This window comes from Conger conger, chromosome 7, assembly GCF_963514075.1.
Source record: "Conger conger chromosome 7, fConCon1.1, whole genome shotgun sequence".
Classification (NCBI taxonomy): domain Eukaryota; kingdom Metazoa; phylum Chordata; class Actinopteri; order Anguilliformes; family Congridae; genus Conger; species Conger conger.
Window position 1 is genome coordinate 11,243,755 of NC_083766.1, and position 26,148 is coordinate 11,269,902.

Consider the following 26,148-nt stretch of genomic DNA (forward strand, 5'->3'; position numbering starts at 1 on the left):
GTTTTGGGGTTGGTTTACTGCTAGTGGTCCATGGCCACTATTTCAGATCAATAGCATTATGAATTCGACAAGGAACCAGGAAACTGTGGCTGAAAATCTGTTTGCCATTGCTAGGTTTGCCTCTGCTATAGCTGTATGACTACAAGCATACATGAAAATCCACACCGAAATAAAAAACAACATCCATGCACTGCAATGACCATCCCATCTCCAGTCTTAAATCCCTGAAGAGGGGGGTCCAGATTCATGGCTGCCATCTTTACCAAGAGTAGTTGAATAAATGCCAATAATTTTGAAACCTGTTCTTGGTTGAAATATATTTTTTAATTTGAAATATTTAAGACTTTTGTTGATTCCATTGACGCATTAATAAAGCACAGTACTTTACACTTGTTGGAAAATAAATAAAATAAAATGAAATTTGAATCAATAACGGTATTACATTTTAGTTTCCAGTATTAAGGGTGCCAATAATCCTGAACCTAAATGGGTATAACAATGATATTCCCATTACTTTCGAATAGGTCACTATATTATATATAATATATTGTCCACAACACGTTCATTTACGGTTAAACTGAGGTATTAATCATAATATTCATGTTGATTTCCGGAAATAAAATTTTCGGTTGTCCTCCCTACTATATATAAAAGGAGCCATACTCACGTAAAAATAAATGTTTTCTAGCCTATATGTTTAATTTCGCTAAACATAGTACAAGTCAATATATTATTTTATTTACAAAACTTTTGCATATGAGTGGAGCCGGCACTGTATAGGACAAACTTAAAAAGTATTTACACATTACACAGTATTTTTGCATTTATGTCCCTCTGGTGTTTACCATCTGTCAGCATATTGTCAGATTGGACCATCCTCTGACTAGCACAGACGGGGAGGCGATTACAGAACGGTAATTTTAAAGTTCAGTATGACATGACTTACAAATAGGCCATCTGAGCGGTGTAAAACATTAGGTCTCTAGCAATAAAACGATCAATGGCTATTCAAAATCGACGTCTGCGTGATAGATGCTAGCGTGCTATTTTATCGATTATCCTACTCTGCTGTGTTATCGTTGGCAGGCTACTTGGGCTTTGCACTATGGGTCTGCACTCTGCAGTAGCGGGTAGTAAAGTGATGCTAATATAATTCAACGTCACATGAAATTAGATCAATAAACCCCTGCTGGCCTTTTTGGAAGAACCTTATTCAAAATTTAAGCTCTCCACCACCATATTTGGAATAAGTCATTTTTTTCCTCCAGTGTCATAAAATGTGTTCTGCAACAACGCCTTCAAATCAATGAGTTCGCTTTGTGCACCGTTCGAGTATCCTGCCTATGAAGCAGGTGTCCTCCGCGTCTTCGACTGCGTTCATGCTTCTCCTTCTCCAGATTTGTTTTATGAGCAGAATTTAAAGGTTGCGGAAAATGGGACATCGCGTTGTACGTTGTGTGTTTTTATTATGGCTTCTTGATAAATGCCACGCAGGTTTTCCCAACCAGATAAATATAGGTAAGTAGCCTAAATTATCAGTTTAAATTGAAGTCATTCTGCGATGTGGTCTATGATGTAAAATGTCTAGTGTTGTTTCAGCACATAGGCTAGGCGTATAGTAAGAAAGCGTCGATTTTAAAACGGAAGAAGCTGTTACTTATTATACAGATTACTAAAGGACATACAGTATAAGTATGACTTTGTTTTATTTTCTCTGTTTTAAAGTTTTACAGTTTTTGCATGCAATTAAATTCACACTAGCAAGTTGTAGTCCATAGGCCTACGCAACTACTTCAATAGTTTAACAAAATCGTCGCGCCGATGTATAAATGTAAATGTTTTGGGAAAAATAAATTCATGTGTTTCCAAAATGGCGTTTACAAAGAAGACATATAATGGAAATATTGTAAAATGAGTTTCATATTTGAGAAATATCTTCATATCCCTCTTTAGGCTTGGCGAGTGAATTAGTTTTTTATTTCTTACCGCATAGCCTACATTGCCATAAGCGTAAAGCTGGCTTCATTCAGTGAACTCCAGTTCATTGAAATTCTAATTTGGATGAGAGGGGTTGTTTAACTACGCTAGTGCTAACCCGAGACAATTTTCCATGGCTGTCATTCGGTATTTTTAATGGATATGCTGCATTTTTGTTCTTCGGACATCTGCTCAGTTTGTGAAACGTCAGTTTACCTATGTGATGGATCAGATTAGTCGCCTTCTCTTCCAGGGGGACTTTTCATGCGTTCTACGGTGCAGGAACACAGCGCCTTCAGATTCGCATTACAGCTGTACAATACCAATCAAAACGTAACGGAGAAACCTTTTCATCTGAACTACAATGTTGATAACCTCGAATCGTCCAGTAGCTTCTCTGTCACTCATGCATGTGAGTATTAACTTCTTTAGTCATGTTATGTCATGTTGGATATTTAACAATGGGCAGATGTTTTAGCCAATATAGCCTATCTAGGCTAGTGTGATGTTTATATCATTTCTTTTATTTTAATTGCGTGTTTATATACAGAAGTTTACCTGTAAAGCAATAACAGAAACCTTGTGATATGCACCTGACATGAGATTGTCAGTGAAGTGGGGAGGAGGTGCTATATTACAGAGTTTGTCAGATTCCAGCAGTTTTTTAAATGCAACTGAAATGTATCTAAATGGCAAATCTGTCGTAGAATAAACGTAAAATGCTTTTCTGTGAAGACCGGTGTTTTGTTGGGTGATTTTGCCCTTCTCTGGGTGGGTCAGGATTTAATGATCCTTGCATCCCCTCTGGCTATGGCTGTTCTAAAGCTGGAGCAATCAATAAGTTGACAGTCGCAGAGTGGTATCAGTGTAGCTCGCTGGGCAGCAGAGAGCTCAGCTATCCTGTCTATGTCTCATGCAGAATCCAGCAGAGTGGTGGAGCTGGCGCCATGACATTGTTAACTCAGACAGAGACACAATGCCCTCTGTCAGCCCCGAAGGATATCCGTCAAAAGAGTCGGCCACACAGGCAGCCCCACTCCCTTTCCTCACTACATGTCAATAGCATGGCTTATCCGAAAGTGGGATATAGATCTAGTCTGTGCTGGAATTAACAACTACCTGGAGTTGATGGTCATTACTGTTGGAGGACAAGATGGTTTTCGGATAAAAAGGCATGATTTTCAGGCTTATCTAGTATACCATTCATGGTAAACATGGGGGTGTTGGCTCCAAGCGCTATAGCAGTTTAGCCTACTGTCAGCTCTTCTCCTTTGGCCAAAAGTGTCTGTTTCTGAGATTTAACACTTTTAACACAATTTGAGTATGGATGGTACTGGTGTGGATGATGTTTCTGAATTGTATCTTTGTGATTGTGCTGAATGAACAGTTTTGCATGTACAAATCATTTTGAAATAAATAAAAAAAGGTCACACTACCACAACTCCATTGTAGTACACCCTTTGAAACTATTATGTTTCTATCTGTTATGATTATATCATCTCAGATTTCAATACATATTCCCAAAAATGAATCGCATGGGTGAGCAGCTGGGAGGTCACTTTGGCAGCAGTTTCAAGTATGCAATGTGTGGGGACACACACCCCCATTGCTTGTCATTATTTAATTCAGTGTGCATGTAGACAGCAAATGTATTAAAAAGTATTATTTGAATGTAGAGTACACTGTACTGAAAGAGAAGTATTTACAGTTTGGAGAACTATAACTTGCAAATACAACAACGGTCAGGTAAATTCTTAGCTTATGCCAAAATGGGGTTGTCCTCAAGGGGGAGACTTAAAAAAAACTCTTAATGGGTAACTGGTCGCAGTGTAATAGTACACAAAAACCTTTGTTCAGTATGTTCTTCCACTTTGACTTCACGGTTCGGTACATTTTCAGTGCAGCAGAAAAGAAAAGTGAAATAAAATCTTCTTTTCATTTATTATTAACTGTAATTGATCAGTTTGCAGAGTGTGCTGAACTGAGAGTTCGGGACTGACTGAAGGAAAGAGGATTTTTTTCCCCAGCCTTGACAAAGTAGGCGGTGATGCTTTTCTCATTAGATGTGCATGGCCGCTTCCGCTGTTTCACAGAAGCTGCATCTCTCCCCTGATTGCGTGTGGGTTGAGCGGTAATGACATACAGGTGAAACAGGCTATTACTTTCGTTACATAGTGGCACAAGTGAGGGCACACACTGGTGTGCCACCACTGTTATATTCATGGGGAGAACCCTGCAAATTAAACCACTAGAAGACTCCAGACTTGTCTAAAACCTAGAGTTTAACATTTATGTGTAAAAGATATCCAGGTCATTGGACTGTACATCAATACATGGTTTGAGGGGATTTTGTGCATCAAGAGCAGGGTTGGGCATGCTCTTATTTTTGCATTAGAAATGGTCGATGAACCAAGTAGATGAATGTAGTTCAAGGATAGGTGAAGGGTACACACTGTCAAACCTATCTGAAATGAATCACTTGCCCCTGATCAATATAAATAGTTGATTTGAATATGATTCATAATAGCTGGCAAAACCTTTTTAAACAAATTATGAAAATGCAATTTGACACTGTCACAGCAGGTATCTGAGGATTTACTAATGTGTTTGGTTGGTGTGTTGTATTTATTCAAGCAGCAGGTTCATTCAAGTTTGAGCATAGCAGCTTGATACCCCATAATTTAGGCTGTTGTAGTTCAGAATGTCGCTCCTATCAAAGGACATAAAGTGACTGAGGGGTGCCCTTTCATCACTTTCCACAAGAGTCATAAGTCTGTCATCAAAATACTGTGAAAATTTGAAAGGATATAACAGCTTCACATAATACAGCCACACCTGCTAACTATCTAGAATTTGGAAACAAACTAGCAACTAAACTGTTTTAGTGAATTCAATTTGAATGGCTTACTTGGTCGTAATCTTATATGAATTTCACCATCAAGGTCTGCTCTAAACATTTCAACTTCTCATCCATTTTAGGGTATTTACATTCAAATTGGGTGATCCGTTTCAGAATTGCATCCCAGTTATTTAGATGACCAAAAATGGAGGACAGTCAATCAGTTTCTTAGTGCAGATAGAAGAAAGCTTTCAGTATCTAGTCCTGATTCTAGGCTCTTGATTTCCATTGGAGCCAGTTATTGGCATTTGTCAACATGAGGGCCAGAGTTGTGCTCATGAAATTCAAGGAAGCCATAATGAGCCAAATAACAGAAAATAATTTAGGAGAATGTTCAATCATCTATCTGTGAGCTCATGGCTGTCTGACAGCTCTAGTCGGCTTGTGGTCCCCAGGTGGTAGAGCTGCACGTTCACACCTGTTCTCTGTTATTGTTCCTCTGTGGTGGAATGGCCCCAGAATCAACTCCCTCCCCATATTTAGACACAGACTGAAAACATAGGTTTTGAAAACATAGCTTTTCAGACTGTACCTTAGTCCTCCCTCCTGATCACCCCCCACCCCAATACTCCTCTTGTACACCTGAAAAATAATTGCACTTAAGCTGACTGTTGTTTTTGGTTATAACTGCTCTACATGTGTGTTTTTCTATTCATGGAATTGATGCTTTTCACTCGCTTCAAAATGTTAATGTGAAGAGTAATTAGGTTTTGCAGCAATACAATTATCTAAAACACAAAAGCAAATCCACATCTGAAAGGATCAAAGGATGATAAAGATGCTCTGGCAGGACTTGAATGATCACTTACTGATAATGTCAGATGCTTGGGGACGAAAATGCAGGATTAAACTACATGAAAACCAGGACCATTTGTATTTTTACCAATATGGGCTATACAATTCCCAGCTATACCTGCTGGCAGTATGTGGTGTTTGTTTGCGTGTGTGTTTTTTCAATTCTCTTTGATTGGCTCTTTGTCTGCTTGTGAGATAAGTATCCTAATGTCAGCTCTATGGTGCCTTCAGTCTGTTCCCAGTTCTCCAGAGGAGTTTATGCCGTCTTTGGATTCTACGACATGAAGTCCATGAACACCCTAACCTCCTTCTGTGGGGCCCTCCATACCTCCTTTGTTACACCCAGCTACCCTGCAGATGGCGACGTGCAGTTTGTCATTCAGATGCGACCAGAACTGCGGGACAGCATCCTGAGCGTCCTGTCTCATTACAAGTGGGAGAAGTTTGTCTATCTCTATGATACAGAGAGAGGTAAACAGTGCCTCATGTAACCTGTTTGAATTGGGGGCGGGGTTCTCTCTGTTTAGTCCCTCCACTCAGAACCAGTACTGAACTGAAGAACTGAAGAAACAGAATGTGTTTTATTGAACATCTATGTTTGTCCAATCACAAAATTCAGCTTTGTATCCAGGCAAAGTAAGAGAGTGTAAGTGTTGATTCCATCTCTCATCACTTCACCACCATGTTACCACTCAGTTTTTACCTGTTCGCTCTTCTACCAGGATTCTCAATACTGCAAGCCGTCATGGAGTCAGCAGTAGCTAATAACTGGCAGGTGACTGTTCGGTCAGTGGGAAGCATCACAGATACTCGGGATTACAGGCACATCATTGAGGAGATGGACAGGAGGCAGGAGAAACGATTCCTGATAGATTGTGAAGTGGAGAGGATAAATGGCTTTCTGGAACAGGTACAGTCCATGTGCTCATTATTGTCTTTTTACCATGCCTCTGGACCAGTAACGTTTTTCACCTCAGTACAATTTATGATTATATATAAATAAATGTATATAGCACATATCCAAACAAACGTTACAAAGTGCTTCACAGAGAAAATTAAAGTTACAGAAGCTCAAACACAGTGGAAGTGGAAGATGTTTTTCTCACTGAAAAGACTTTCTGTTTTTGAGTGGATACAGATTATTGTAGCAGTGCATGTTGTGTTCAGAAACACACCGAAGCCATAGCCAAAACACTGGAAAAACCCCTATGAAATTTGATATCACCAAAAATGAGAATTCTGCATTGTTTTGTCTAAGCTATGTCTTGGCAGTTTTCCAAAAATGACATTTAGAGACTCCAAATGGAAACTAAATGATATTATGGGTCTTATGTGTAAAATACTGTATTTTAAGGATTCTTATTTTACAGCATTTTTTCACACCTGCCTCTAAAACTTTTGCACAGTACTGTATACTACACTTTTTATCCTTAAAAAAAAGTGTTTGATTTCCCCAGCCTGTCACCCTCCTCTTGTGATCTCCTCAGATAGCAACAGGTCAAGAAGAAAAATAAGTACAAAAATCACAATAATAACATCTTGTATACAAATATATTAATTAAGGTCCATTGATTGACATCTTTCTCAATAAGGTATATGAAGTGTGTGAGCTGTTATTCTGAGAACTGCATGAACCTTTCTCCTGAAGATGTTTTTTTTCCTGCAGGTTGTAACACTTGGGAAGAATAGCCGAGGCTACCACTACATCCTGGTCAATCTGGTGAGTGAGGAGAACTTTCCTATGGAAATGGCGTGGACTGATGTGATGATGTGGACAAATGTCTAAAAGAGATTTCCTGGTGGGATCAAAATTCATTGTGTTACTAGATTCAAAATCTTCAGGAAAAAGTATTCCTTTGTTCTTGAAAGTCTTTTCATTTTGGCAAAATGGAATATTTAATTTGGCGTATTGCATTTTGATACACTCCAATATGGCAAGCGAAATAGAAAGTAGCGGAACATTATAATGTGGTCCCTGGTCATTTTTTGTTCCAGGGCTTCTCGAATGTGAGTCTAGACAAGGTTATCCTCGGTGGAGCGAACATCACTGGTTTTCAGATTATCAACCCTGAAAACCCCGTTGTGCAGCAGTTTCTCCAACGCTGGGACCGGTTGGATGAGAGAGAATTCCCAGAAGTAAGAAACACTCCACTGAAGGTAAGCACTAGAGTATGCAAACATCTGCCATAGTTTGAGTATTTTCACCATCTTTAGCCAGCACTATGGGCTCTATTTTCCAGCCAGCACATGGCATGTTGCAAGCTGTCATGATGGGGAACTTGTTGTTTTTTTTTAATACAATTTTAGTTCCTGTATTTATTTATTATGTTTAGCTTGGGTAGGCTAGCATGTGGACTAAGGCCTGGACAGCTCGGACCATGTAGGTGTGATCATCTGAGTCTCTGATACAGAATATCAGGTTGTTTATGCTAGGTAGTGAACCTAGCATAAGCAACCTGATATTCTATTTTCTATAATTCATGTGACTAACATTTAGATTGATGTAATACATAGCATGGTCTCACAGCATGTTTGTTATTACAGATAGCTGTCTAGCCAACAACTGAATTATTTAATTATATTCAAAACAGGGGCTGAACTATAAACCTAGCTAATCATTCAAGATAAGCTACGGAACCAACCGTGTCTGTGTGAATTAAAAGGCTAGTTACATAGAATATATTTTACTTTCAAATGACAGGAATCGTGATGATTCCATATTTTCCGGTTGACAACACTAAATCGAACTATGATTAACTATGATCCAACATTCCCGAAGACTGTCTTGCGAGTCTGTGCTTGGTTTCAGATTGCCTGCCCATGACAGGCACCTCCATACCAACAAACTCTTTGGAAGGGTAGCACGAAGACAGCCCATATTGAGCACAATAAACAAAACCAAGCATGTTGAGTTTGCCATACCACATTGTAATTATGACTGGAAGAGATTGCTATGGTCAGATGTGACCAAAATTGAATGTTTTGGCCATACACAGCATCAACATGTTTGGTGGCAAAATGGAATGCATACAAGGAGAAGCACCTCAGACTGTCAAATATGGCGGTGGGTCATTGATGTTTTGGAGATGTTTTGCTGCCAGTGGTCCAGGGGCTCTATTTAAGATGGCACAATGAATTCAAAAATGTACCACCAATTCTTGGCAGAAAATCTGGTAGCCTCTGCCAAGAAGCTGAGACTTGGTCATAGGTAGATTGTCCAGCAATAACCATCTCAGTCTCCAGACTTAAATCTCATGAAAAACCTGTGGTCTGAAATGAAGAGGGGGGTCTCCTGAGAATATTACTGATTCTGAAAAGTTCTGCATGGAGTCTGGGCTTGGTTCCTCTTTCCCGCATTCATGACACTGAACCACTGGGATCAATCATACAGCATCCCTGGCAGGTCTATCCTATTGGGAAGGGCATTAGGCAGGGCTGCCCCATTTCGAGTCAGCTGTACTGTTTGGCTATTTGCTAGAAACAAATAGCCCATGAGTAAAATGCAGTGATAGGCTGGTGCGTTTAATGGATTCATTTGTTCCATCATAGGAAAAAGAGCATTTTGCGTGCTGTTAATTCAGCAGAACGCTGTTTAACCACCCTATTATGTTTGTCGTCAGTTTCACTCCATTTAGTGTTTGAGATCTGTGGGATTAAATGGAAACATGGAATAAACATACTGCTAAATCCTGTACCAACTTTGCATACAAATGTGTTGTGTGGGGTTCTTTTGACCCTCTGTTACTGTATAAAATCTAAGAAAATATACATCCATTTTTCTCAGATTTCTTTGTGGATGATTCTGGTGGCACTTTCCCTTACAGGTGCTAAACTCTCACTTACTTTACCTTAGGCTCTAAAATGAGATGTTTCTCACAGATTTTTCATATTTATGGATAAAAGGCAAGTCATTTTGGAAATAAGAAGGCAACAACCAAAGTGTCAAAATATTTCTATTACAATGTGTCGCTCAATTAGACCCCAAACATAAAAGCGGTCATAAAATCTTAACATAATAGGAGGGTTAAAAATAGAGCATGTTCAAAAAAAAAAAAGTTACCGTATGTTCGTTTTAATTTCTTTAAAGTTTGTTTTGGCATACTACATGCTGTCAATTGCTAGGTTTGGTCTTCGATGGAGCACTTCTTGTGACTGAATTTTACCAATATTGTTGGCCTGGGCTGTCCTGATGAGGGCTGCAGTGTCAGCTACGGTTGCCAGCTGTTTCTGTTGAGCCCAGAAGAGATAATTCATGTTTTATGATTTAGTTTTGAGGGTGTTGACTTTCACTGTCAAGTGGAGCATCACCTGCCCAGAGGGCGGGTGCTGCAGGAGCCTCTTCTTGACAACCCTCTTCTGCCGATAAGGCTGCTGCCGTCAGTCAGTGTGCAGACTGCTGTGTTCGGTGCAGCGGTCTGAATTGGGTGACCTTGTGGAGTGGAGGAGGATGGAGGTCAGTGAGTGAGACTGGCTGGGGTGGTTGGCATGCGATTGTCCAGATTGATGCAGCATTTGTGCTGCACATCCTGTCTCCTTCACAGGGTTACTGCAGAGGACACGTGCATGGTGTGTTCTGTTGGGAATTAGTTTTTGAATGTGGTAGGTGGCAGGGGCCTGTTGGGGCTAGGAAGAGATTGGTGCACAGGGCTGTAAACTCAGTTCTCTAGGCAGATGTACATAGGGGGGCAAGGTACAGGGGGTCAGATTCTTTTTATTTTATTTTTGGGCAAGCAGGAAGAGCAGGAAGAATAGGAGGCTGGGGACAGACACTTGTAAGGCAGGTAATGTTTTGGGGGCACTGGTGGCGGTGAGGTAGGGGGTGGAATTTATGTATTACTTGCCAAGACAGCCAATGGTGCACAGTGTACACTCAGTGAGAACTTTATTATGTATTTATTGGACTTATTTTTTAGACTTATTGGTCACTGAGTGTATATCCAGCTTAAACATAACTGAAGCAAATATTTAATCAAATAAAATTGCTGTATTTCAATGTCACTCCCAGTGTTCCAGAAGACTTTCATTCCCGACTTTCATTCTCGATGTGTTTGGTTCTCTCAGGCTCTATTGTTATGTGTTTCTGCTAATAGCTGTGTCTCATGTTTACTGTCATTACAATCACATGTGATGCGGGAGACGATGGACCTGAGGGAGGTTAACAGAAGTAGTGGGATCTGGCAGGGTACACCCCGAAGATCTTATGTCTCAAAACTGGAGACTTGCTACTAACATCACTACGACAACTGCAACATCACATTACATTCTATAACTACGTACAGTTTCCTCAGTGTAGCTCCATACTAACTGTGGCTCACTGTGCAGATAGCTCGCCTTGCATTCTGCACGCATTCTGACTGCATGTTTGTGATGACTCAATGTGCAGCCAACATCATGCCAACTGCTGCTGCAGGTGTGACCCTACCGACCCTGCTCTGCTCTGTATTTCAGTATACTTCTGCACTGACCCACGATGCAGTCTTGGTTATTGCGGAGGCCTTCCGGTACCTGCGAAGGCAGAGGGTGGACGTGTCTCGGAGGGGCAGGGCTGGGGACTGCTTAGCCAACCCCGCTGTACCATGGAGTCAAGGCATTGACATTGAGAGAGCGCTCAAAATGGTAGGAGTGATTGCAGTTTTCATGGCAGCCATCTTCAGACAAAAAGTAATGTTATGTACTCTGTGTTTAACTGTGTTTAACTCAGTTTTCGCCAGTCTACTACTACAATTTGTCTAAAAATCTGTAAATATCCAGTCTGACAAACAGGTTTTGACATTCCGATTCTTCCTCACCTACCACTGTGGCTAGTGGCTTTCCAAAGTCAGAAGCCACTGAGCATTTCCACCAGCCAAATTCCACCTCAAAGAAATAAATAAACAATCAAAGAAATATAGGCAATTGGACAATGTAACTGAATGTAACTCTGCTATCTGACCTGAATTAGGTGTGTGTGTGTGTCTGTGTGTGTGTAGGAAAATTAGTTTTAATCTCTAAATTGCCTACACTACAGTTGGTGGCATGCTAGTATGACGGCAACGCCGTTTAGTACAAAAGTTTAAAATAATAAAAGACAATTTTCCGGGAGAACAAGCTGCACGCCACTGCCAAATTCTACTCGCATTTGGTGAGGGGCGGGTGTTAATGTCAAGCCCTGGTGACAAATATACAATAATAGAGGAAATCATATTAAATATGAAAATGACGTTTGAACTACTGGTTTTAAGTTTGATACAATTAAAAAATCAAGGAAAACTGGTGATTTTTGTTGGTTTGTCTATGTTACTCTATGGCAGGTGCAAGTACAAGGTATGACTGGAAATATCCAATTTGACACCTTTGGTCGAAGATCTAACTACACCATTGATGTGTATGAAATGAAACCAGGTGGGGCACGAAAAGTAAGTAGGAGGAGCCTGTTTTGAATTGCTCTGCTCGCTCTTCTGCAAAACATTATTCATTCAATTCTTACCTTGATTATTGAGACTGTTTGAAAGGAGATGCAAACTGCTACAGACTAGTTTGATGTGCTTGCTTGTAATTGAAGTTCCTTAATGCTATTGGCAAACAAAGAACAATTTACTAACCTATTCTTCCACCATAAACAATTCTGTAGAAAGGTTTTTGTAGTGTTATTGTTATTTTTGTATTGCCATTTCCTCCGTGATATTTTGAATGTCAGGAAGTGAGGTAAAAATGCTTCATTTGCATGGAAATTGCATCTCAAGCCCAGATTTGGCCTTCTGGGAAACAGGAACTGCATGAGTAGTAATCACACACTTTAAGGTTCTTACACCTCCAAATCTGAAAGCCTATTAGTGGAATCTGAGAACATACATTTGTTAACGGATCATTACAGTGAAAGTGCTAAGCACAGAACAGGCTATTTGAGGTTAGTGTTGCTCGCATGATGATCAATGTTCCTACTTAGGGCTCTATTTTCCGGAATCAATGTCACATGGTGTATAGGCGCAGTCAGTGTTATAGGGTATCGGGGCACGGGGCGTGGCTACTTAATGTTGCTATTTTCATGACCGGAGGCGAGAACTGCATGGCTCAAAGTGTGCTGCGCACATGGAAGATGAGCTGGATTATGCAGAATATATTATCAGTTACAATGAATATGTAACAGAGTATATTATCATATATACTGTTTCCAAGCTGAATGAATTCACAGCAAATCAATTTACCTCTTTTTATTCCCCTTTAGAGCCATGCACATTACGCAGGGCATAGTAAAAACAACCGAGTCTATGACTGCAGTGGTAGATGAGGAAATGGATGCAGGCCTCGTAATCAGATGCTTCTACCAAAATGTTCTTTTGCCCGACTTGGGCTGTCACTTTTCTCTAAAATATGAATCTCATAAGCTAAATCCGTTCAAATTTGTTCACATTTTCTTCTATTAGAAATTGAATAAAATCTTTATTATAGCCAAGTTTTTCCCATTAAAGTCTTGGTTATCATTTTCCCATTTCCCATTAAACGTGTAGCTAAGCAGGTCAAATATGCTATGCTAAAATGAAGAAATACTGACAACAGTATCTTGAAATTTTATGAAACATGAAACATTATGACAATGGCAATTATCCCATTCACAACAGTGAAATGACTTACTGGCACTTTGATTTTTCTTCCTTTTTTCATATGGAATGTGAAAGCTGTTTAAGTGAATACTGAGCCCCATGGAAGAGTCCTGAATAATCCCTTTCTACCTGTCTCTATGTTCGGCGAGCGTGGGCAGGGGTCAGTGATGTTTCTGATAATACTGATGATGATGATGTTTGTGTCACTTTCAGATCGGGTACTGGAACGAATATGAAAGATTTGTGTATATTATGGATCAGCAGGTCACCAACGAGTCGTCTTCTGCGGACAACCGAACAATTGTGGTCACTACTATTATGGTACACTTTCCATGCAGTTTTTAATGTTCCACTAGTTCTGCCACTCAAGGTCAAGGTGTTGATTCAAAGATTGATACATTCTGTCCTGGGTGGGTAGAAAATATTTTAGTGTTGCTTTCCATCCACTCACTACATGCTGAAACAGTCAACTGAGTGTTTCAGCTGTACCCGTGTGGGTGACAAAGCATTGACATTTTCATAATTCAGTGGCCTGTTTTAGCAGTGACATCACAATAACAACTTTGGGTAATGGTAACCATGGCATTTAACATACTTACCATGCACAGGTAAGTAAACCGGTATCTTCCTCATCAAGTAAATTGTCGATGACATATTGGATGGATAAACAAGCAGTCCAATACTAAAAAAGTTGGCTTTTTGCCTGGCTATGTAAAACAACCAGTATTTGACGTACTATAGCTTTTAGTTTTTATCCTCTTACTCAAATCTATTTTCTATTGTCTATGAGGAGTTCTGCATTGAAGTATGACCTACAGTATATGTCCATATTGGCTTTAAAGTATATGATATATAGGGCTAATAGTTCAAATTGTGAAGTTATTATCATTTTGAATTGGACATATTGGAATGCTGTTTTTTACATTTGAACCATTGCCCAAGTGCATAGATAATGCCCCCTTTTTCGCTTGATTTAAACACAGAATAATGTCAGCCTAGGTCTTCTGGTAACATTCACTGAACACTTCTGAAATGGGAAGACCAACAGCTGGGACTGTAATGCTGTTTATTATGTTCAGTGTCCCTCTGAAAGTCTCTGAAAACCAGTTTATACATTTGATGATAAAATATGTTATTTTTGGAAAGCATTGGTTTACACATGAGAGATCCCTTTCACTTGAACAAAGAGGTCAAATGATACATTCAGAGCAGAAGAAAGCAGCCATTTCTTATCCACTGGCATCCTATTGTTGCTGGTTCCAACTGGGATGTTGTCTATGAGCAATTCCTTTTTTTCGGTCATGATAATGTGCACAAAGGCGACCAAAGTGTGTGTAAAGAAAAGTGAATTTCTTATGATGCATCTTGGATATGATGTATTCGGATTTTGCATATTAATTGGTTTGATTATCAAAACACTGCTAGCACTGATTTATCATTCTCCAGTCATTGCCATTTACTTTATCAATTGAGAAAGTGTCTTCTGAGCCAATTCAAATGTTTTCTCCATCCCTCCCTCCATTCCTCAGTTGTGACAGTGTCAGCATGTGGCTGACTATGACTATGACTATGAGGCTACCTGCTACCCCATTCTTCAGAGATAAAACAGTGTTAGCATGAGGGATCATATGAGGCTACCTGCTACCCCATTCTTCAGAGATAAAACAGTGTTAGCATGAGGGATCATATGAGGCTACCTGCTACCCCATTCCTCAGAGATAGAACCGTGTTAGCATGAGGGATCCTATGAGACTACCTGCTACCCCATTCCTCAGAGTTATTACTGGGCTGCTGCCTGCTGTGGTTTGGCATGTGTAACTATAAACAAGTGTGTGTTTAATTAACAGGAAGCACCATATGTGATGTACAAGAAAAACTACATGCATCTGGAGGGGAATGAGAAATATGAAGGCTACTGTGTTGATTTAGCTTCTGAAATCTCAAAACATGTGGGGATAAAATACAAACTCTCCATTGTATCGGATGGAAAATATGGTGCCAGGGATCCTGAGACCAAGACATGGAACGGGATGGTGGGTGAACTTGTGTATGGGGTAAGTACTTTTTTCTTTTTGCATTCAGGTAGTTTTCTCCAAGTATAAGCACAAGGACTGAGGATTGAATGAAACTGAGATATTAAGGGAAACTAGGAAACATTTGTCAACTGGGTTTGTCAACATTGGGTCTTGAGATCAGTATAGACAGTAGTAGAGGTGCTTTTTGCTTTATAACAGAACGTGGGGGACACATGCATGGTATTATTTGAATTATTTTCCAATCATGAATTGGATTGTGGGTTTTGTATTGCTTGTTGTTAGCAATGTGGGTGTCAATTCTATTTCAATTCAGTCACTTCTGGAAAATGTATTTTTTGTTAATTAAGCAATGGCAGTCACGGCAGTTCTATGTTTTGTATTTTATAAAAAATCTGGTCATCACTTAGACAAAACTATTGGGGAGTTTGGGAAGATCAGTAAAATAATAGCAAAATGAACAATTAATCAGTTTCAGTAGTAAGTATATATATAACTAATCATTTATGTCATCATTCATTCTATGTTTTGTCAGCCTAAATGACTTCAAATGAGAGAAGTGTAGTGGTTACAAAAACATTGTTCTTAAAGGGTCCATATTTATATTTCAGAAAGTGTAGCAATATCCATATTATTGCTAACAGTTTATACAACAGTACAAGCAATTAAAAAAAAAGATTTCATAAGCTTGTAGATCACTTAATTAAGCTGTTTTGTTTTGTTTTAAAACAAACCTTTATTGACTAACATATGCTGTACGTGTTCTTATTTCCAGCGAGCTGACATAGCGGTTGCCCCTCTAACTATAACACTGGTGCGAGAAGAAGTCATTGACTTTTCTAAACCATTTATGAGTTTGGGAATCTCCATTATGATTAAGAAACCTCAAAAGTCCAAACCCGGAGTGTTTTCCTTCCTGGACCCCTTGGCCTATGAGATTTGGATGTGTATAGTGTTTGCCTATATCGGAGTCAGTGTGGTCCTCTTCCTGGTCAGTCGCTTTAGCCCCTATGAATGGCATCTGGAGGACATGGATGAAGCCAAAGACCCCCAGACCCCTCCGGATCCACCCAATGACTTTGGTATTTTTAATAGTCTCTGGTTTTCCCTGGGGGCCTTTATGCAGCAAGGATGCGATATTTCGCCAAGGTTGGTTAATTCATAAACATTCATCATCACCTCTTTGCATTTTATGGTCGAAAAGCGGATGCCATGGTGCATATATGTTATTATAGTTCCTTCAACAACATCATATTTGCTTTGACCACCTCCACCTCTATCCTTCCCTGTGCTTGCAGTCACTCCTCACTTCCACAAAAAAATAACTTATATCCACCATGCCGGGGACTGTAAAATGCACAGGTAATTTTATTTTGATTTTTTCCCTTCTTGACAACACTTGGAGGGCTACCGTGTTCTTGCTGCATATTCCATTTTACGGTCATCAGCTTGGTGCATATAATATATTTAGAGTGGAACATTGTTAAAAGGCCTCATTTTGGTTGCAGCTCTCGAATGAAGCACCTTAGAAACAGCCGTTTGATAGTAACTCTTTCCTCTGATCGCTTCTGTCTGTTTTCCTCCTTCGTGCTTTGGTCCCTTTTTTCATTTTCATCTGACAGTGAAGTTCTTTTATGCTGTATAACTTACAGATCACTGGAAAATAGGTCACTCTTCCACTTCATCTTCCACACTAATGTCTGTCTTTAATTCAGTTTCATCAGAACTCTGTCTTGTTAAAATGAGATCTCTACTGCCCCTCAGTGGATTGTTCTGTGAATGCATGCTTCTGATCTTTCATGTACTCCGGTACATTGGATTTGAAGTAAAACAATTAATATGAGTTAAAATAGCAGCTTTACATTATTTACATTCATATTGAGTGATCTGTGTAGGAATTGCAGCCCTTTTTACATATAGTTGCCCCATTTTTGGGGAGCAAATGCAATTAGACAAATTAACACAATCTGAAATAAGTGAATCATAGTACTTGCGTCTTGAAGTAAAGAACATTTGGGGTCATTGTCCAGCTGCAAGGTGAATCACTGTCAATTGAGCTTTGAGGAATTTGGTTGGATCTGAGCAGATCTGATTTCTGTACACATCCGAATTCATGCTGCTGCTGTCACATCATGAATGAAGACAAGTGAGGCAGTGGCAGCCATACCAGGCCATTAACACTAACTGTCAATGCCAGAAAACAACATGGTCCTCCACATCTAAAATATAGACCTTTTGTTATCTTTCTTGATCATTAACTAATTATGCAAATATGTACAGCTGGCCAAGAAACAGTATTTCAATTACTTTTGCACAACTTACAAATGGGGGGCTATGTATAAAAAGGTTGATAATTCACCCAATATTAAACCTCACAATCTGTACTTTAACCTCATTTTTATTGTGTCATTTCAAATCCAATGTGCTGGAGTACAGAGCGAAAACAACAACAAAATGTACCACTTTCCAGAATTAAGGGTTCAATTATTTAATTCCATCGGTTCTTTGTGAAAGGTCATTTAAATTCTTGGGCAACATCTTGCAGCATTTTATTTTAAACAAATGTTCAAGTGTAAAATTCAATTTATGGAAGCTGCAATTCTGGACCAGGGAAGCATGCTAATAATTCATAATGTGGGGCCCTTTACTAGCTCTGCTGTCTCTGGTTGTATTGTGTAATTAACTTGTGCGAGTGAGTTCTGGTTTTATTCCCTCCCCAGTTTTCCTCCACCTTCCCGTTTATGGCAGTTGTGGAACACTTTACCTGGATGTCACAATGGCTTCCGCAGTGACAAGCCACCATGTTTTCTTAGAGGTTTTCAGAATATTTTCTATGTGATGTAATCCATGTTTCATGCATATTTCACTAATTCATGGTGTCATCTTTTTGGCATATTTGATGCATTCCATTCACAGGTGCTGTAGTCTCATGAGCATGTTCATCAAGACTTTCATAAGGACATCATTTTGTCCTTATGAACTGAGGAATGAACCAAAAGTGTTGATCCATAAAATCATAAGGAAAAGCATCATGCAGTAGTTTAGTTCATTTTGAGACAGGGTGGCCTGAACAGAGCAATGGCCAAAGTTACATTGATAAGAACATTGCTTAGAATACCAGTATGAAAAAAAACATTCATATTTGTAATCATATTGATAAAAATATGTAATGAATTCTGAAAAGATTTTTAGCCTTGGACTGCTAGCGGTGTTTATCATAGTGTAGAAGAGGATGGCTGCAGTTCAAAGTAATAGAAATGTCTCAGTGAAAGGAGTTCTCACTGTTAAGACATCATAAAGAATTGACTTTACAGGATTAAGACAGCATGAAATCATATTTGCATCATTAACTGTAACCACAGTTCCTCTCTCTTTCCCATATCTCTCATATCTTTCCCTTGCACTGTTTTGTCTTTTTTTCCATTTTCTCTTGCCTGTTCTTTTTCTTTTCTGCCTTCTGTCACTCATCACCTTTGTCTGTCTTGCTATCACATTCTCACTGTCTCTCTTCTGTTATTGTGTCACTCTTTCTCTTTCTCTCTCTCTGTCTCTCTCTCTCTCTCTCTCTCTCTCTCTCTCTCTCTCTCTCTCTCTCTCTCTCTCTTCTTTGTCTTTGTCTGTCTTTTTCAGGTCCTTGTCGGGAAGAATAGTGGGAGGCGTCTGGTGGTTCTTCACGCTCATCATTATCTCGTCCTACACAGCCAACCTGGCTGCCTTCCTCACAGTAGAAAGGATGGTTTCTCCTATTGAAAGTGCAGAAGATCTCGCAAAACAAACTGAAATCGCCTACGGGACCTTGGATTCTGGCTCCACCAAAGAGTTCTTTAGAGTGAGTTCCTTTCTGGGATTTTTTCATGTAGCTCATCCCTGTGTATATAGAAGAATCATAAACAGCTCTGGCGGTGCAGCAAGGATACTGGAGGCATGATTCAATCCAACTGAGTCTAATATAATCCTTGTTCAAGTAATGGTCCTGTCCCGCCTGGACTATTGCAATTCTCTGCTTTATGGCCTTCCAGCATCTGCCATCAGACCCCTACAACTGACCCAGAATGCTGCAGCCCGTCTGGTATTCAATGTTCCCAGACATTCACATGTCACCCCCCTGCTCAGCAACCTCCACTGGCTGCCTGTTATGGTTCGCATCAAATTTAAAACTTTGGTGCTTGCATACCAGGCAGTTAAGGGATCAGCCCCTGTATATATTCAATCACTTATCAAGACCTATACACCAACAAGACCCCTCCGTTCTGCCACTTTGTGCCGTCTGGCCCCTCCCCCTCGCCACACCTGCACTTCACTCTCACGACTGCTGTCTGTCCTGGTCCCATGGTGGTGGAATGACCTCCCGGTGGATGTGAGAACGGCAGAGTACCTGACCTCCTTCAAGCGCAGACTGAAGACTCATCTCTTCAGGCTACACCTTTCCCTCCCTAACTCACCACCATGATTAGCCTTATATATGCCATAGACTGTAATGGCACTTATGTATAGATTGTATAGATATTGTTACTTGTATCGATATTGTTTTGTTGTACTCAGGGTATTCTAACTGCCAACTGTGGTATGCTAGTTTGGAAGTTGATTGTATTCTTCAAGGGTTCTGATTATCTGTATATTTACACTAGGACTAGAACTGTACTGTCCTCTCAGGTCCTCTTCGCACTTGTACTTGTGTTTGATCTGCACTTCGTTGTACGTGGCTCTGGATAAGAGCGTCTGCTAAATGCCATGTAATATAATGTAATGTAATATGACCTGGAATCATTGAACATTTTTCTTGAGCCAATTGGGTCACATTAAAATTTGTACCCTTGACTCATACTAGTATGGTGATAAAGATCTCTCATATTAAATGTGTCACATACAACTCTGATAGCTATGAGAAATTAATGATGCAAATGCCCTCACAAGATTACATGGATTCTCAGCCAGTCTTGATCTTCTGCCGTCACTCTTAATACATAGAGAGCAGGCTTATGTTGGCAATTTAATGATCAATTTAATTTTCTTTCATTTCACTCCACTTAAAACATTGTTTTGTTGTGATAATAATAATAATAATAATAATAATAATAATAATAATAATAATAAACTTTATTTGTATAGAACTATTCTAAATGTTACAACGTGCTCTCCACACATAAAAATGACATAAAGTAATACAGGTCACAGAACGAAGGATAGGAAAAATTATAGAACAAGTATGCAGTTAATCAAGTGGAAACATATCATGTTGCTAATTTGTGATTACCTAGCTGGCGAGCTCAATTAAATGTGCCAGTTGCTATAGTTCACTCGCTAAGAAATGTACGGACTCCAAAGTTGGAGGCTTATATGGTATATAGGCTCCAGATGACAGTAAATGTGGACCTTTCAAAAAATTAAAAGTAATTCAAGGTATATTATTCATAGTTAATTCATAATACTTCATATTATTCAGGGCCCTGACTCAATCCTAGTATAACGTGATTGTGAATCATAGGATCCTATTAATATCCATTTTTAAACTTGTTTTTTTGTTTCTTTTTTTTCAGCGTTCAAAAATTGCAGTATATGAAAAAATGTGGTCTTACATGAAATCTGCAGAACCCTCTGTGTTTGCCAAGACAACGCCGGAAGGGGTTGCTCGGGTACGCAAGTCGAAGGGCAAGTTCGCCTTTCTTCTTGAGTCCACCATGAATGAATACATTGAGCAGCGGAAGCCGTGTGATACGATGAAAGTGGGCGGAAATCTGGACTCAAAGGGCTATGGTGTGGCTACCCCCAAGGGCTCAGCATTAGGGTGGGTGGAATAACATAATAATGTTCTCTATGTTGTGATGGTACTCCGCCTAGCGTTACGTCCCATCTGTAATTACTCTTCCGTCTCTTTTTTGGGTGGCCATCACAAGGTAACAGTCTTGTGTGTTTTGCTATCATTATGCAGTCATATGCAAATAATTTTAGCACCACTGTTCAAAAAGGCTTTTACTATCTTGGTGAACAGAAGCGAACCTGACCTCTAAATGGTGCAAAGTTAAACATGAGACATTTCTTCGCATTTCATATTTATTTTAATTCAATTTTACATCCCTTTTTTATTTGCAAGTTTGGGATCCCTTTCAGTTAGTATTTTGTAACTGTCCCTCAGACAACTGTAACAGCTTGCAAACGCTTCCTGGAGCCAATTCTCGCTTTTGGATTTTTTCCCCATTCTTCCTGGCAAAAGACAAACAAAAAATTATCCAAAAGGGTTCCCAAACTTTTGCACAGGGCCCTTTTACTTTTTAGAATTCATAAACAGTAGAAATTAAAAGCAATCTTGCTTTAAAATTTGCAGAAAGGTCTCGTTTAATTTTAATAATAAAGTTTAATGTTTAATTCGTATAACATTGAACATTGAATTTACAGTTCAGGTTTGTTTCTGTTCAAGATTGTAAAAGGCTTTTTGACCAGGAGTGCCCAAGTTGTTACGACTGTACAAATGGACTAATTGAATTATTCATGTGGCTTCTACATTTTTATGTGTTATATTTACTAATACATGTACTTTTTAGACAATATGAGATTATAACTTTCTGTTAAATTAAATCCATCCATTTAAAATCCATCCATCTATTTCATACTCTCTTTGTCATACATCCTGACTGTCACCCCATTGAATTGAATAGATAAGGATTTTTGTTTCATTGTTAAAGGTGCAGTTCACCAAAAAATGAAATTAAGGTATGTTTCCACTTACCAGGAGCATCCAGATATTTTTGCTGAAATGTGATGTGTGTTTTCTACATATTTGCTGCAGCACATAAAAAGGACCTTGCGAGTCAATCGGCCTGTGGTTTCAAGTCACCAAAAGTTTAATAGTCACTTCTCTTCCCAAATATAATCCTGTGATTACGCATGAATATCCTCAGTTTATTTTATGCAAGGATCCATTAAAGTACAGCAACTGTCTAGCTGGCAGGTGGACTAGTATGAAACTTCAATGGTGGTGACTGACCATGGTGGAATGCTGTGTCGTAGTTTCAATATGCAGTAGCAACTTACTTCATTAAAACACATAGAGCAGCTTTGAAATTAACGGTTGAGATATTAATGGGGGCAATTTATGTAATAGACATTACACCTGTTACTGTCTCAACCATGAATTTTGAAGCTGCCGTGTGCTTTAATGAAATAAGATGCAAAAAAGTTGCGTCAATACTGAAAAAAATACGTCGCATACTGCCACATCCTGTCACCACCACTGAAGTGTCATAATAAATTGCCTGCCAGCTACACAGTAGTAGCTCAGTAGAAGTAAACAAATTTGCTGGAACCTTGCAGATAATAAATTCTGTGGATTTTCATGCGTAATTGATGCGGATGAATTTCTTTTATGTACCCGCAAGGTCTGTTTTATCCAGTTCAGAGGCAGCATGTAGAAAACTAACTTGTCACATTTCAGTGAAACTATCTGGATGGACAGACACTACTCTGGGTAATTGCAAACATACCTCATTTTGGGTCAACTGCCCCTTTAAAAGCTCTGCTGGCACTTGTGATGAACATTATTTGCATGGTGTTTTACCTGCATTCTCAGCTATGTAAAACTCGACACCACTTTTCCAATATTTAGCATTTTATTGCTTCTTCTCTCTGCATCTGTGAAGTTCTTATCCATTTTGTCCTTTCCTGCTCCTTTTAATGATAATTTTAATTATATGATATTGATTGATAATTACTTTTATCATTGCTATGATTACATTTGATTTCTCGCAGATCTGTGCATTTTCTTACAAGTTATGTTTTTATCATTTCAAGAAATGCAGTTAACCTGGCAGTCTTAAAACTGAATGAGCAGGGTCTCCTGGACAAATTGAAAAACAAATGGTGGTACGACAAGGGAGAGTGCGGCAGCGGGGGAGGCGACTCCAAGGTCAGCCTCGATATCACCGGTCCCATAGTGCTGGGTAATCGGCAAGGCTATTGTCATAGGTTTGCATGTCCCGGCCTGTGTGTGGCCCTGTATAACCTTTCTGTCTTGTGTTGAGCAAGTGAGATCAAAGCAGGAACACTTATTTGGCTGATGGAGGAATAAGACATTACTGACTGAAGGTATCAGGGAACAAGAGTCTGATATTCTCCTATTTATATCCCCTCATTTATATTTCCTATAACTATATGATCATGTTTTATGGATGCATCAACATTTGTGCTAAAAGATGAAAGATGAATACATCCTTTGTATTCATTCATTGTTTTTCAAAATATTTTCAAGGTAAATATTTCATAGTTGTTTTCCTCTCCAGTTGTCAAAGGTAGTAACTACATTATTTCTACCTTCTTTATGTACAGAGCAGCTTGAATAGTATAAAGCAGACCTTATATGTTATTTAGTATGTGTTCCATGTCTCTTCCTCCAATTAAATATGCATATATTCTTGATCTCTGTATTCATTTAAAATGTAGTGTAGACAGTAAAGTCCTTCCAAATACCTTTTCACTAATTAAGTTAAAGATATACAGTATTTATTTCAACTTTCATTTTCATGTAATCAAGCAGGACTAGAATTCTCTACCTGTCATTTTTCAGGGCTAGTCAAGACCATGTTAATGCTTATGTAATGCATGGCATATCAATAGACAAGTATTGTGCCTACACCTTATGTACTATAATATGCCCTTGGTAGCTTCAGCCCATTTTTTCAAGGAGGTTCTGAGCTTATTGAGTAGGCCTTCTAACAGAAGCACAGAATAGGCCTATACATTTGTGTGCCAGAGATAGGATTTCAACCAGAACCTCTGAAAACATATACAAGTTTTGACTTTCCTGTTTCTCCACCTTGTGCTTCACCCTGACTGTGTTCTTCACTTTTTTAGGACAAGACAAGCGCACTCAGCCTGAGCAATGTTGCCGGAGTCTTCTATATTCTCGTTGGCGGCCTGGGGCTGGCAATGACAGTGGCTTTGATAGAATTCTGTTACAAGTCACGAGCAGAAGCCAAGAGAGTGAAACTTTGTAATCATTTACAAAACTTTAAACCAACCCCTCCTGCAAATACCCAGAACTTCGCCACATACCGAGAAGGCTACAACGTGTATGGAACAGAGAGTGTTAAAATCTAGGGGTACATCTTACCAACAGTCATTTTACTGGTGAGTGTGTTGTTGGAATTTTTTTGCGTGTTGTGTTCATTATCTTAACGTGTGCAGATCTTTCTTTTTCAATGTAACAGTCTGAAAGTGTTGTATCAATATGTTGTTTACTGTCACGTGTAGTCATGTGTGTTTGTTTTTCCAGTACTGGTAGCTAATGTCAAAATGTACAGGAAATATATCAAAAATAGTTAACAGAACATTTTTGGAGAGGCCAGTTTATCATTCTGAAATATATCAGATATTGTGTAAATGAAATGAGATGAATGTCTATTAAAATGGACATCTTGTCATTTTCATTTGTAGGGTATTTTCATTTTTCTTGGCATAATTGAAAGGAGCCACAGCTTGTTGCTGTAGAAACAAGTCTTCTGCTGCCAACCTTGAGGCAATGAACTTGGCTGCTGGTCTGGACCTTGTGGTGCTGGAAAGGACATGTTTAGTGAACTGAATTTGTTTCTTTTTGTGCCTTTTTGTCTGCATTATTGTGTTATTGCTTTGCTGAGAATACATAAGAAATTGAAATGTTAAGATCATTGTGACAAACGGGAAAGAAAAATTGCTGAATGCAGTCAACCTGAAACTATCCCACAACAATTATCAGTCCCAAACTCGAATGGATATAGGCAAATGTGTCCTACACTAAAAGAGTTGATTAGCAAATAACAGTATAATAATAATAATAATAATACATTTTATTTTACAGCCAGTGTAATTGGTGAAATTTTACAGCCAGTGTATTGGTGAAATTTCACTACTGAAGTACCAACCATTCAATGTGCTACTCATATGTATGAATAGTAATTAATCTGATAAAAGAAGATATTTTCAACTATAGTTTAATGACTTGATTCAAACAATGTCGTTAACTTTGTAGTTATTTTTTCTTGTTACTATTTGTTTTCATATGGCAGTGCTTGTTGCAGGATGTGTCTGGAATATATGGAGTGCATTAATTCAATAAATTATAAAAACCACATCTGACATAAACTAGTGCCAAAGACACATTTTGAGATAGATACATTATTTATAAAAAGTTGGTCAGTCCGCATTTATGATGTGGTGGCATATTGCTACCTGTAAAATAATGACTGTGCACAGGCTACATGGCTCTTCAGTTGCCCCAAAGGTGACAGTAGCAGATGTTTGTTTACTGTTATATCCTGGGTTTATATGCTTACACAAATACATTGCAGGTTAGTTCATCGAATAATGAACTGTCACTATGGAAATGAATAGATAGTTCAAGGTTTTTGTAATCCATTCAGTAAGTAATACGAATGGTTTCAATGGCCTGGTATTTTCCAACAATAGGTCACAATACGCGACACCTGAATTTTCATGTGTGCTGTTTTACTTCCTTCAGCTCCGATTAGCAAACTTATTTATTCTTGAAGATAGGCAGCATAATTATTCATTTTACAATTAATATTTTTTTTTTGCAAGTAAAGAAATATGCATGTTTTGGTCAATTGTTTGTGTGAAGTTTTCGCAAATGTTTTCAGTTTTTTAAAACCACATGTAACATTGTTTATTGCTAAATCAACCCTGCTAAACTCAGCATTTATTTTATCTGTTTTTGTGTCTTTTTCTGCTTTACTAATTTAACTGTGCTTGCAAATTGCAAAAAAGAGACAAGAACAAAATAATAGTATCTGCATGTGGGAAAAATACCACACCTCTTTAGTGAGGTGACATACAAAGTCTTTTAATACCTTTTATAATAAAAGAGTACAGAAATCGA

General features: G+C 38.8%; 1 protein-coding gene across 1 annotated transcript; it reads left to right on the forward strand.

Moving 5' to 3' along the window:
* Window positions 1–1,421: 1,421 nt before the first annotated feature.
* Window positions 1,422–26,148, forward strand: LOC133132268 (glutamate receptor 3-like). Its single transcript, XM_061247601.1, has 16 exons — window positions 1,422–1,518; window positions 2,231–2,389; window positions 5,903–6,142; window positions 6,394–6,581; window positions 7,338–7,391; window positions 7,667–7,828; window positions 11,120–11,287; window positions 11,962–12,066; window positions 13,465–13,572; window positions 15,099–15,305; window positions 16,060–16,433; window positions 18,915–19,113; window positions 20,822–21,069; window positions 23,070–23,184; window positions 24,129–24,404; window positions 24,711–26,148. The coding sequence occupies exons 1-15, from the start codon at window positions 1,434–1,436 to the stop codon at window positions 24,372–24,374; spliced, it is 2,658 nt and encodes an 885-aa protein (XP_061103585.1). The 5' UTR covers window positions 1,422–1,433; the 3' UTR covers window positions 24,375–24,404; window positions 24,711–26,148.